General features: G+C 38.6%; 1 protein-coding gene and 1 non-coding gene across 2 annotated transcripts; both read right to left on the bottom strand.

Moving 5' to 3' along the window:
- Positions 1 to 2,314: 2,314 nt before the first annotated feature.
- Trnap-ugg (transfer RNA proline (anticodon UGG)) lies at positions 2,315 to 2,386 on the bottom strand. Its single transcript has one exon. It is a non-coding gene; the product is annotated as a tRNA-Pro (tRNA).
- An 8,012-nt stretch (positions 2,387 to 10,398) lies between these two features.
- Positions 10,399 to 12,975, bottom strand: LOC139105470 (GS homeobox 1). Its single transcript, XM_070661576.1, has 2 exons — positions 12,007 to 12,975; positions 10,399 to 11,508 (listed from the first exon to the last, which is right to left on the bottom strand). The coding sequence occupies exons 1-2, from the start codon at positions 12,257 to 12,259 to the stop codon at positions 10,787 to 10,789; spliced, it is 975 nt and encodes a 324-aa protein (XP_070517677.1). The 5' UTR covers positions 12,260 to 12,975; the 3' UTR covers positions 10,399 to 10,786.
- Between the last annotated feature and the right edge of the window lie 1,493 nt (positions 12,976 to 14,468).

The raw sequence follows: 14,468 nt of genomic DNA on the forward strand, positions 1-14,468 counted from the left end.
TAGCAGCACTAATCGTATGGTCGCGTATACGTTTTCAGTGAATAAAATAAAGATTACGATTCACGCGGATTTGAACAGAATTGCTTTTAATATTAATTGTTTAAAAAATTAATGTGGAAAACTCGCAATATATTTCAAATTACCATTATTGACCAAAAATAAATATAAATAAGGTAACAAATGTATTAAAAAGAGGAAAACAATTTCCATCACGAAATTCATCAAACTGACAAATTTCATAAAGTTAAGCCCGTTTTTGATCAATTATTATTATTTGTGTTGAAATTCGGAATAGAATTCTATTTATAATTTTACGTGCGGTGCAATATAAAAAGTATTTGAGATCAAATCGTATACGTTTATAAAATATTAAAATCTACATATGCATCAAACACAGAATACAAAATGAAAAATAGAATTCTATTCTAAAATTGTTGATGTAAATTGTATATCACTTTAAATGTGAAATTCTACCAAAATAAAACGCTATTTGGGATTATGACGCAACTGAAAACCGATAAAATAGACAGTAAAACTGTTTCTCTCCTTCTATATATATATAAATATATAAATTAATGTGCAAATCATTTCTTACGTAGCAAAAATAAATATATTTCGTCAATTATATTAATCATATTTTCTGTGAAAAACTTCATGTATGTTAAAAATTTAAAATTTTTGGAATCGCATTTTCGAATATATGAAAGTTTAAAATAAATCTTTTAATCTTTTAATTACCAAGATTTAAAATAAATCTTCTTTTACTTAATCTAGCTATTAGATAGAGTAATTAAAAGAAGTGAGATAATTTTTGGAAAAGATATTTTCACAATGCAATCGAGAGATTAAATCACTCGTATCGTTTTAATTATTTTTTTTTTTTACATTTATAATTTAATATCATTTTTCGGTGAAACGAGAAAATAAAATCCTTATTGGTAATAATAAACAAATGCTAATTACGTTATTAATAAAATGAATTATAATAAGTTCTCTTCTATAAAAATTTATTTAGATACCTAATTACTTTGCACATTAAATAAATATAATTATATAAGTAAAAATAAATTACTTTGCATAACAGACAAGATGAGTCAAGGTGTACTAGCTTTTGGAAGAGTCATCGTGACGCATTGCATTTAAGCTGACTTTTCTCCGGAGAATCTTATTGTTAGTTCTTTATTTTTGTAGGAGAGAATACGCTTCTCGTCCAAAAATTGGTAACAGACGCTAAGGGTGTCCCGGCAATTTAAGGAAGAAACAATAAAGATAGGGTTTCACCAAGTCATTACATCATCATTACGCATGGCAGGTGGCGTATCACCTACACGAACGCTGCCGACCTGTGCACTTCTTCCTGTGTGATCTTCACATTAAACCGTGAAATACACACGTTAAACGCACCTGTGGCCCAAGCGTATTCGCCTAATGCGAGCCGGCAACTTTCAGGAAATTACCTTCGGGACCAGTTTAACTTAACCGAAAACCTGCCCGAGCGTGCCGCAATGGTCGATCGATCGTTGTAAACCTGTTTCTACGCAATGAACGGAAAAACTTCCGCACCTCGGAAGAACGTCCTAACAGTCGTGTTTATTTTCAACGGACATTGATATTTTTCTTTTTTTTTTTTTTTTCTTTATCGCAATAAATTTCTATTTGGGAAATAATTCTAAATATTAACTGTAATAATTAGAGCAAAATAATAAATGCGTGTGTAGTTGAAGGTACTTCATATTAAATTCTATTACAAAGCCGACTGTGACAGTTTAAAAATTAAATTAGCTCGCGTGTAAATTTGGTGCAACTTTAAACTTTAAAATCTCATTTTTTAGTCCTTCACAATAGATTAGCCGAGATTTATCTTTGCAGCGGGTATTAAATCATGGGCTTTAACTTAAACGAGTTCTAATGCGATTCTGCAAACGATAAACGAAAAAGTGGGAGCTACTGCACACGTAGTGTGCGAAGAATACTAAAAGTTATCATACATTTTAACATGATACGCGTTACACGCTATCGCGCATATAAAGCACTGATATTATTTGTACGAAGATTTATTTTACGTTTTTCTTTAAGTGCTTAGTTTAAGTATCACGTCACGTACGGTCAATTCACCAAGTTAAATGGTATATAGATCATATAGAATTCAGTCAGAAATGAAACATATATTGATTGATTGCATTGATCTCTAAAAAATAAAATGCAACGATAATCTCCGACATAATATAGCAAAGAAAAAAAAACCATTCTTCTAAAATTTTGAAGACCCATCTCTTTTCTTTTATATTAAAAAATACAGAATATAAAAAAAAATGGGCTCAGCCGGGATTTGAACCCGGGACCTCTCGCACCCAAAGCGAGAATCATACCCCTAGACCACTGAGCCATTCTTGAAGTGAAAGGCTCACTACACGTCATCGAGCGGCGCGCAGTAAATTATATATAATAATTTAATAAAACTCAATAAAATATAAATTCAATAAAAAGTATAATTTTAATACCGATTAGACTGTAGGTCTTTCATGTATTCACCGCGTCAAAAACAAATTAACGGGATTATCACGAGAAGATAGAAAGAAAGTATTCCCTCTTAAACGACAAATTACACACGCAGAAAAACTTGACCGTCATTTGGTAAGAGCATTTATCACAATTAGCGCCGCAAAATAGCCACTTAATTTCGAGACCGTCTTTTCCTCCCTTCCCTCCCTCCCTCTCTTCGCTCTGGCACTACAAAAAGAAAAAAAAAAGAGAGAGCGGTACCTTCATTTACTGGCGACAAAAAAAAGCCGGCCCTTGCACCTTTGTTTCGCTGCAGTTAACTCGCTCGTAACGTGTCGTCACCCTTCCGACAAGAAAAAACGTGGTGGAAATGCACGACAACCCTCATCTACACCAAGGGGTCGGGGAAGATTTGTGGTCGCGTTGGACGGATTGCATGGATTCGAAGGGAACGGAGTCTTTTCCCATTGACGCGCGGTCAGACGGCCGATTTTGAATGGACTTCTCCAAAGCGGAGATCGAGAAAGCGCGCTCGATTGTTCGTTCGAACGATGCCGACGATACGAAACATGGGCAATCTTAAAAGCTGTTGACTGACAACTTCAAAAACACGTGGATCGCGCGATATAATAACTTGGCAGGTGCCTGAATTCGGGACTATCGTTTTTATTATAATACGTTTAAGATAACGCTTGGAAATTGATATTTCGCTACAATTAATGTCGCTTTTATTAATGATATTTTTATTTATTTAAATGCTTTTCTTTCTCAAGCACTTTCTGAATTTATTACGTAATTTATTCGCTTGCTATGCTTAGTATTTTTAAAATTTATCCTGATTATTAATCAGCAAATATTAAATAAAAGTAATTAATATTCATAAGTGCCGAGTAGAGCGTATTTTTTAATAAAGTCCATTTTATGAAGTCCACTTTAAAAATAACTAAACAAATTTTCGTATTAGAATAATGAATGCTATATAATAAACAATTTAAAAATAAAACAAACAATTTGAGAATAAAAAATGTACTCAAAATATAAACCTAAAAGCAAACAGAAATATATAGAAAATTAATATATTAATAAACATTAATACGTTTCATATGAGAACGCAGAATTAATCAATTTATTTACTGAAATCTAAGTTACAAATTATTCAAAGTGAACTTCGTAGGGACTCTATTTCGTGGCTTATGCAAAGTGCATGTCGGCATTGCGAACAAACAAACAAATAGACAAAATCATTTGGTAACAACATGCACATTCACTTACCAGTCGGCGTATTCTCTCTGCAACTCGACGCGATCCTTTCCATCCTTCCTTGACTACTTTGTCGCGATAATTGGCATGACACAGTCACCGCTGGATTACCACGCACGACGCTGCCACTACGCTCGGTCTGCTCACCGTGAAGATGCAATCTGCACGCCACCAGATCTCCGATACTTATTGCATTCCATCGACAGTCGAGACACACAATTAATTCTTGAGCAGATGAGTGAGATGTATTTTACAGCTTTTGTTCCAGACTTGCTTCGTCTCAAAAACGACTTCTTTCTTAAAAAGAAAACGTCGAAATTAAAAATCTAATTTATATATATAATCCAGGATATGTAAAACAATGACCATTAACCCAAAAATTAACAAAAAAAATCAATGTATTATTCACCGTATAAATAACAAGTTCTTTTATATCTCAGGAGGAGATGGTGCTCTATTCTTCCTGGCAATCAGTCATATCCCTTTGAGGAAAGATGAAAATCATCTCACCACCGTTGTCGCCGCGTAGGAAGGTTCCGGCGAGGAATCTATCGACGCTTCGACCCGACGCTGTCAACGATCCGTTTGTGCAATAACGACTAGTGAAACGGTGCAAATTCGCGCCAAGAAGACGACGCTGATTGGCTGGCTGGCAGAGCTAGACCAATGGCCGCTCACCACACTGATCATAGTGACTAATAGATCGCGGATGTAAAAAACACACTTCCGTCGTCAAGTGTCGATTGCGTCGATCTTCTTTCACGATTTAGCACGACAATAATTGTCACAACAATATTTTCCGGGTGAGCTACCACTTTACGCGACGATTGCAGGTTGTCGTTACATGTAAGCGTGGCTGCTTACGTCAGTACCGGAAGCCTCGTCCCTTAACTAGTGCCCTTCCGCCTTCACTTTGCTCCGAGCCGGTGCCGTGGAACTCACGAGAACAAGGAGGCGTTGGATCGGGTGCGTTACATCCTGCGAATATTGTCATCGAAAGGTACGTGTGTACGCTGCGTGTGAACTAGTCTCAAAGTTACTAAAAGGTGACGACCGAGCGAGCGAGAGTGAGACAGCGCAATATAACTAGATCGAATCGATAAGGCGGATCGATACTGCGTACTCACTCTTTCGGTCATGCTCCATACTACGTACCGCCAAAAGGGATGTTGACGAGCGAGACGTGTGCGGTCGGGCAAACTGTTTAGTATTATCGCGTGTGTTTTCGTTCGAGCTAACAGCGTATCTCAGTTTTTGACTGTGATTCCAGGACACAGTGAGATCGTGGATGCAGATTCCGTGCCGCGGATGATTCTCTGACGACGATGGACGTTCCAGTAGATACAGATTTCGTCGCTCGATAAGTGATCGGACAAACTAGCAGCGGGATCGCGGCGTATCTTTGGTCGGGCTATCTGTGTATTGCGGTCTTCGACAGTGAAACCTGCACAAGGTGAGATCAACGATATAGATTTTGAGCCGCGAATGATTGTCTGACGACAATGGGCGATCTAGTAAATGCGAATTTCGTCGCCGTTCCTTATCTAGTGTCGCGTTTTTCGTTTCGCGTCAGCGTACCTACCGAGATTCGCGATAATTTCATAGGCGTGTGAGTGAATAAATGAGTGCTCATATAAGTGGAATAAATTTCTAGAGCGAGACAGGAATGACTGGATTGTAGCGGAGCCAGCGGGAAAGGACGAGAGAGGACCTCAATGAAAGCCAAGTTCGGGAAAGTAAGAACAGGTGAATAATTAAATCATATTTAATTAATTGTATTGTCGGTTATTAATTTATTTCGATGCTGTTACGTTCAATAATCGTGATTTATTACTTTGAGATAATAAAATAAAATGTATATTTTAAATATTTATTGACTTAGTAAAAATTATTACTATCTGGACAAAATTCTTTACATTTTTAATAAAATAAATGTTATTTATTTTTATTATAGCTGGAATGTCTGGAGTGAAACGAGAAATGAGGAAAAAGGAGAGGAGAGAACTAAGAGGAGGACCACAGTTTCTGGATTCTGGAGTCATGTACCAGAGAATTAAGGACTACGAATGGTGAGTCGAATCAATCTGAAATTCATATTAGCTTTCAAGTGAAATTAAACATGTTATACTTTCAATAAAAGCACGATTATGCAATAATTATTACTATTAGGTATCGCTTGTTGAATATTTTTGAATAATGTAAAACTATCGCAAATAATCTCTCTTTATAATCTTTTTCTTTTCCAAGTATACACGATTTTTAGATAAAGTTGGCGCTCGAGGAACAAAGCTGCATCTAATTTCCAGCGAGATAATCCGACGATCTTGGCTCATTTATGCCCCTCGTTCTGCGCCTTTTAACGTCACTTTAACGCCGTGATATCGATCTAGTCGGTTGTCATCCGTGAACGCGTCTCCAACTCGCGGTTTTTTCGGGATAAAGTTTTCGTAAAATCGACCCACGCCCGTTCTCGCCGAGTCATCGCGCTAATCCTTATTTAACCCGGAGTTTATCGGATGCATCGAGGTGCGCGGGATTAACTTAACGCGCGCTGGCACAATGGGACGCACGAGGGGACACCACTTAACGCGTCGGTCTCTTGCACCTTCGAACCTTTTATTCCGATGCCGAGGACGATAGAGATCGCGAACGAGCCTTGCGCTTTTGTACCTGAACCCGCTCGCTAGAACTTTCTCGCTTTTCCTCTCTTATTTTTTTTTTTTTTTGTAATGGAAATCGAGTGAGGAATTCGGGTTTGACTTACGGGCTTTATCTTTTTCTGATCGACGCTCGATATTCAATCCGCGGAAACGGCATCGGACTAAATTAAAACGTCGATCTCCACAACGACATTTCTCAGTCTCGTCTCGTGGAGATGTATCCCGTTGGATATTTCTGTATCCACGTGCTGCTCCGACGGCATAAAGCGTTTCTAACAATTGTTAACGTTAGTGAACAAGAAATGTTATTGCATAATCGTGCTTATTTGTATCTTCTGAAAGAAGTTATATGTATACGCTATGATACCGTCCATGCTTTTTGAATAGAAACTTTATATAAATCATGTTTCTGGATATTAAATTTTTTCTGATAGCAAAGATAATCTCGGGAGGGAATATTTATGTATTTACACAAGGAGAAAACGTTCTCTTTTATATTTCTATTTTGATATTATATTTCAATGAAGCACAGCAATTGTAAAATATAAGTATATTCACGTAAAAAAATAATATTAGAAAGCAACGGCATTCTGCAGTTGCTTTTGTAAAATGTATGACTAGATGACCTCGATGATAATACATACGTAAAAAGCGAACTTATTATTTTACAATTTTATTATTTTATTTGGCTCTTCTGTGACTTCTCGTATTGAATTCTTTTTTAATGTGTAAGAAGTTCAGTTCTCAAGTTGCAATTTCGAGTATTTTTCAATCATTAAACGCTTTTGAGCAGTAGTAAATCGATCTTTACATATTTCTCGTCGGTGCGAGTAGAACTTATTGTTAGTCATGAGAGTTCAAGTGACTACGGATTATAATTGCATACGTCTTTGTAGAATTATTTTCATGTCATTGGCCATGCACACGATAGTAGTACATAAAAATACTTAAACGGTAAAATTGAAGACGTAAAGATACCAATCATATGAAATTTTCAACTTCGTTTACGCTTTAATGGCTGCTAAAGTTTTCAATTGTAATTAATCGCTCTTTTTTTTACGTCGTAAGTTTTAAGTATTCTTGTGTGTCACGGTCTTGCATTCCCGTGATACCGCACAATGTATCCATGACACAATGAGGAACAGTTTGTCGTACGCGATGTTTATACCTTCCGAGAGTTTCACGCTTTGTGTGTGAAGTCAACGATGTCGGGAAAGTCCGGGAACACCGTTGGGACAAATTTATCGTGCCGAACGGGTTTATCGTGTCGATTTAAGTTTCCTTTCTCCGAAACGTTATCTCAATATCAGAACTCAGGTTCAGAAAGATATGAGCTTCACGCTCTCGACGTCGCCGCAGGATCCTCGCTTTCTGTTACTTTGGGGAAACTGTTGATCGTAAAAAATTAATTTTTCATTTCGTGCTCTTAGCAAGCTCGCCGTATTCTTTCAGCTCCTTTCTCTCTTTCTTCGTATACATTATGTACATACTCAAAAAGAATTTTCTCCTGACGGTGGGTGCTTTTCCGAAAGTAAAATATTCCCGCGTTGTTTATTAATATTTGCGCGTTCGCATCTGTTGGTGTCAATCGATCGGTCCAAACGCGAGTTACCGCGCCATGAAAGCGATCCACAATGGTCGACGTTGTTGCCCCTATTGTCCTCCCGTTCGGTGTAAAGAGGCGAAAACGGTTTCAACTTTCGAGTGCCCGTACCACCCTGTCATCTCGCCCTCCGCCGCTCTTCCCGCGCTAGAGTGCTGTCGCGGTGGCTTTTTCCAGCTTTGATGGAGCGCCTCTTCAGTGCGCATAAGATGAAATGAATTAGCGCACCGGAACCAGAAATCGGCCACCACCGACCACGCCGTTCCCTTTTCTCTCCCAGTCTTTCTTTGTCGCGTTCTTTATCGTCGTCTTTTTCCCGCGATTTTCGGGTCGCACCAACCGTTGCGGTTGTGTGCCACTAGTAGTTTCTCTGGAGAGCGTCGTAAGTTCGTGCGGACTTATCACAATCGCGCTCGAGCAAACCTCTTCTGGTCTAGACTACGACGATTTGTCAGAGTTGTTGAATAAAGACGACTGCAGTCGCGAGTTGCCGCTGGGAATAAGAAATCGCAGCAATTTCGTTCGGTCTGACTATCTAAGCGAAGTTCAACCCCTCGCGATGATAAAATCATGCTTTTAGGTATTTCTATTTGCAATTCAAGATGAATATCTCGTAATGACGCGAATTTGCACCGAATATAAATTACATAAATATAACGAGTAAATAATCGAAGCAAGTATGGAGATTGTCGCGTTGAATTCGGTAAAGTCACCTGAATAACGTTCAACATGTTACCATCATTTTCTCCGCGTATTGTTCGCGATTCCATTAAGTTTCGCGACGGTGCGAGAACAAAACGCGCTTAATTATTCCAACGGTTCCTTACTAATGTAGTCGACGTGGGATTGCGCGACACGGCACGTCGCAATCTGGCACACGGGATCGACTATCACACGCGAATGCGACCAAATTCACGTAAAGGAAGGTTACATCTATGTATATATTATTATCGCAGGCATGATCTGATTGAATCCGAGATGTGAGCACGCGCGGAGGCCCGGAAAATTGAATTGCGATTGAACATCACACGTTCATTTAGCTCGACGCCACCGCAAATGAACAAAACGTTGAATTTAATTGAAGAGCAAACGCGAAAAATATCGCCACTGCGCATTTCTGCAGTTTTTCATTGAACGCGTGCGAAAATCGTTTACCTTTCCGAATCTTTCTCTCCTATTTCTTTTTATTCGTCAATACAGTTCCCGTATATGATCTCGCGATTGATTAAACGCGTCGTAACTCAGAAGCAACCGCCGCCTCAGGTAGAAAAGATTAGAAAAGTCACCGGGATTTAAGAGGCACTCTATACATCACTTGTATTCGCATTCACGCTTCGGACTTTAAACTGCTATAACCGAATGCTCCCGCTACCGCTCTTAAGAGGCGAGAAATTGTCGACGAGTCCGCATTCCGTATTCTTTAGGCTCGTTCCGAGCTATCCGATTGAAAAGCACCGGCCGCCGTTGTGCGGGACGAAAGGTAGAAAGGCGGATCATGCAAGCGCGATTTTTCGATCCCGACTTTTCGTCGTCATTCAGAAAACGTCTGCGCGATCAGTCCCTCCTCCTCCCCCGCGTTATTGATCCTTTAAACGGATGAATGAATCGAGTCTACGCGACCACGGAGACTTCTTGGCTACCGTGAATGGGGCACGGTGTTGTCGCGTTCGGGCAAAAAAGGACAGCCGGCTGGTTTTCACGTTTCGTCGGGCCCCGCGAATGGTAACACAAGTGGGCCATTGTCGGCGCGGGCTCAAGACCTCGAGAGCGCGAGAGATCTCGGCGTATTGTCGCAGGGCTCCTTAGCACCATTAACTACGTTTTACCTTAAATTTAACCTAAAGTGGGAGGCCCTCTTGACAAATTTCCGGGATTTGGGGCAACACGGCCGGTTTGCCGCCGACAATAGCGAACGGGCCCTCCGAGTGACCGCGCTGAACTCTTGTTGAGTTGTACTCCTTTTCACCAGTCGTTTGACTGGAAAATCACGTATAGGCGCGCGTTACATTGTTGTACGTAGCAGTGTTGGAAACACTTGTTATAGAAAAAATTTTATATTTCGCTAATTAGTTGTAATTTGAGAGCTTGTAAGTTTTTGTCTGCTGGCATTTGTTTCAATAGATTCTGAGCAGATGCGATATGTTTTATATTTAAAATATATATGAATTATATTTCATATATAATACGATAATATTGCAGTGTAATTTGAATTTTATTATGAATTATTAAAAGATTTTTATGAAACATTTACAGTAAAAAGATTATTAGTTTTATTAACAAAAATGAAATTTATTTTCAGTTTTCTTTTTTTTATATTTTACAATTTTTTTTGCAGTAAAATTTTTACATATCTGTTAAAATATTATCATGTAATTATCTTGAATTTTATATCTGACGAGTTAAAAACTTAAATATATTGCATTTGCATTAAGGAATTAATTATGATTTCAATCAAGGCAATTTAATAATCATGATATTTATTTTTAGTATAAATTTATATTAAAAATATACAATTTTGATTTTATACATAAATTATACAAAAATATATCTACATTAAAATTTTACGGCATATATTTACAGTACTTACAATTTTGTGACCTCATTCTAGTACAATCTTATTGTCTCGGGGTTTTTTTTTTTTTAGAGTGATTGCCTATCGATCTAATTACGCATTTAATTTGTGTACTCACAAGGGTATCGCGAGAGTTTGAACTTTGCGTTACATCAGAGGCTTCGAAAACTTATGTACAGAGTTCCGAATCTACAAGTTAACGATTCTCTCGACGGTATGCTTCGTGCATGCTATACTTCTGAACACTGGAGTTGTAATCGCCTCCGGATTCGGAGTTTGATAATCTGCCGTCGTCTCCGTCTTCCTCCTCTTGTCGTTTCCTTCACTCGGTTCTACTAGACTCCTCTTGCAACCTCGAGAGAGATCTCGCGCTTCGTATCCAACCACCTGATCCTCCCGCGCGGAATTTATTCTCGCGAAGTCGAATTTCTCCTCAGGGCCAGTGTCTTCGCTCGTGATCGATCGCTCGAGACGTTCGCTTACGGTGTACTCGCGACCGAATCTTCCATCGTCACTCTCGCTTTTCGTGGATCTTTTTTCGTCCTCTTCCTGCTCGCACTTCCGACTGGGCGATTCCTCGCCGCAGCTATCTTTCCGTTTACTGCACGTCCGTAAACAGCAGCATTTCTGGCTTTGCCCGGACGGTAGGTCCTCCTTCTTATATTTCACTCGACGGTTTTGAAACCAGATCTTTACCTGTTTCTCGGAAAGTCGTAGATTAGTCGCGATCTCGATACGACGTAATCGTGACAGGTACATGTTCGCGGCAAACTCGCGCTCCAACTCTAACAGCTGAGTACTAGTGAACGCGGTCCGGATACGCTTCGAGCTGTTGCTAATGGAGCTCGGGGATTTTGGCGGAGGCGTCGGAGTGCTGTTGCGGGACGTAGACTCGCTGGGTGTTGAAACGTCTAAAGGAAAAAGGTCAGAGGTTAATGGCGCCGCTGCGAGAGATAGTTACTGCGATAGGAGAAAAATTCGATAGATCAATGCTTGCTTTTATGCGATATGGCTAGGGAGATTCGAATGATACCGCTAAAATGCATTTTTCACGTTGAAATATTTCGAAAGTTTTAAAAATGAGAGAAAAAAAAAAGAATAAATGTTTAAAAATGTCTGGTTTAAAATTTAAATCTATTATAAAATGAATATATAATAATTATATATTAATATTCGCACTTTATATAATATTGTAATAAATATTAATATTGACAGTGATATTAATTAATTGTGTAAAATATAATTAATCTCGAGGGAAATGCGTAACATTTTTATAAAACGAAATATAATTTTAGTCACTATTAATTACTAATAATTAATAATGATAGCAATTATATATTTATAAGTAATTGTTAAGCGATTATCGTGAATTTATCAGAAGGTAATAACTAGTCATTTGTTTACTTTACCTGGTAGTCTGTTTATCGAAGTGTTTAATGGTGACGGAGGACTTTGTCCAGATATTGGTAGGACGCTCAGTGTTGGTGGACTAATTGGCACGGGCATCGTAGGTGGTCTAGGCACAGGTCTAATCGGTTGGTAGCCCAAACCCACGTTGAAAAAATTGAACATATAATTAGGCAGATTTCCATAATACGGCAGCGGGTAAGAGGGCGGCGAGTTGTTGCCGATCAAAGAATCCACAAGAAAGCTTCGAGACATTTTCCTTTAGTTAAAGAATCCTTGGAAGATCAACACAACTGCTCAAAGTTGTGTCTAACTTTAAGCCGTGGAGTTTGCACGCAGCACAAAGTAATCCAACGATCATTGAGACCTCCTCGTCGCACTTAACTTTTAGTTTAATCCTCGCTTCGAGTTTAACGATACGAATCTTTTCTTCCGTAGAGCAATACTTTAAAATCACTATGTTCTTAAATCTTCGCGATGGCTTCTCTCTGGAAAACGATTATCTTCTTTATTTTTTTCCTGGATCCGCGCGCGATATCGATTCGTACCGTTTGATGTTTTCAATTGCGGGACGAAGCCTCGTCAAATGTTAAACTTACAGATCTTAGCTGCACGAAAGTGCATCGAATTCTGTATTTCGAGGACCCCCGACGCGCTATATATATACGGGATGCAAACTCCACCCAGGGGTTGGTTTTTGACCTCGGGCCCTTGCTTACGGGGCCCCGCCCTTCGCGAGGGTGCCCCATTCGAGATTCACCCCAACTGTCCTCCCGGGGGAACGACAGTGAGTAGGGCATTTTCTCGCAGCGCTAATTCGACGGGTGGCTAATATCGCCGGAAATTTTATACGGCCTCTTTACCCATCTTTCTATTATTATCGACGTTTCAACCCCGCCGTCGTACCCTGCCCGTCGTTATTCCTGAGCACGACCGATGAACTCAAAGTATTACTTAAATCGATGGAAATGATTCAATGTAGATATTAAACTTTTCTTACTTTCCTGATAAGTTAATAAAAAGTTTTAAAGATATTTTTAATTGGAAGCCGATTTCAATAATCTCAAATCACCGCGAGGAAATAAATGTTATAATTTATGAGAGTCAAATGTTTCGTAAAAGAAATTTTATTGTGTTAATTATTATACTCGGTGATATCGTAATTATTATTAATGGATTCCATTAGATGTTGCGTTTTAACGCTGATAGAACTTCCGTCGATTTTAATTCGTACAAATCAGTTTTGATAAGAGTAGTAACACGGAGACAAAATTAATTTCTTTATTCATTCCTTCGATTTTTCTTTGTGAATAAAAGTGGAATGTCTCTGCGTGCTTTTTTTCCATTTTTTTTCTCTCTTCGTCGACTTTTATCAACTAGGTTTTCTTCGAACGTGCTGAAGAATCTGGACAGCTAATCGAGATAAGCTGAAAGAGGTCGAGGTTAAAGACGTTAATACTTACTTTGATTTGTGGAAAATGTTATTAGGCTGCCGCGTGAAATTAAGTAAATGACGCCGTAATAAATTTTGAGAAACGAATTAAAAATCGAACGTAAGTAATATACTGAGAAGCGTTCTACCTAATTGAAGCATTTATAGAAAGGAATATCCGGAGATTATTAGAGTTCATTTAAGTTAATACGAGACAAAAAAAATTTCCGAGAAAAAAACTTGCGAGAAGGCACATTTCGACGTTATTGCCGTCCATTCCGTAGGTGGATCAGTTTCACAGAAATGAGATTACACCGGTGACAAGCGTCGGTTTACAGATGAGGCCGCTTTCCGTCGGTATCTCTCTGAAGGGGCGAAATATAAATTCGCTTTCCGTCGCGGGTTGATATTCAGCAGGGAAACTTAAATCAAATCTCAGATCCTTCCTAGAAAGCGAGACTCTGTCGATTTTATTTCTTGCTTCTTCTTTTTCTCTTTGCGAGAATTTGCATTCTCGAGTGTATCGCGCTGATAAAATTCTGCAGTTGAAATAAAAGTCAGTGCCGCGGTAATAATGAGAGACAAATGGCGAGAGATCTACGGAATACAAAATCCTTCGGATAGTTTCAGTCTGGATGTGTTGAATAATGAATACCGACGATCGTCGCAAAAACATTTCGTCTATCAGTGAGTTCAGTACATTCTAGTGAATCTTTAAAATGTTGTTGAGGTGTGCATACACCTGGCGAGCGAGCGGCAACCGAGCGGTGAACGCGAACATTTTAAACAAATCAATCACTACGAAAACATCATTGAAAAATGTTCGTGGTCGCTGAGTTCGTTTGCTGTTCGTTTGCTGAGTGTACGCAGACCTTAATACAACTTTAACGCAAAAGTATCAAATTATATTTCATTGCAATATTTAATCTAATGTATTCTACAATTAAATTCAGAATAAAAATAAGTTTTATGCATTATGTAATTTATGATAAATTGTAAATGCAAATAAAATGTATGGTATAACTGTTTTAA

This window comes from Cardiocondyla obscurior, linkage group LG09 (assembly GCF_019399895.1).
Source record: "Cardiocondyla obscurior isolate alpha-2009 linkage group LG09, Cobs3.1, whole genome shotgun sequence".
NCBI lineage: Eukaryota > Metazoa > Arthropoda > Insecta > Hymenoptera > Formicidae > Cardiocondyla > Cardiocondyla obscurior.

Bases quoted from the DNA above. Each gene is read 5' to 3' on its own strand.
- LOC139105470 (XM_070661576.1), bottom strand. From the start codon at position 12,259: ATGTCTCGAAGCTTTCTTGTGGATTCTTTGATCGGCAACAACTCGCCG. The intron at 11,509-12,006 runs GTAAAGTAAACA...TTTTTCCTTTAG, and splicing joins TTCGATAAACAGACTACCAG to ACGTTTCAACACCCAGCGAG.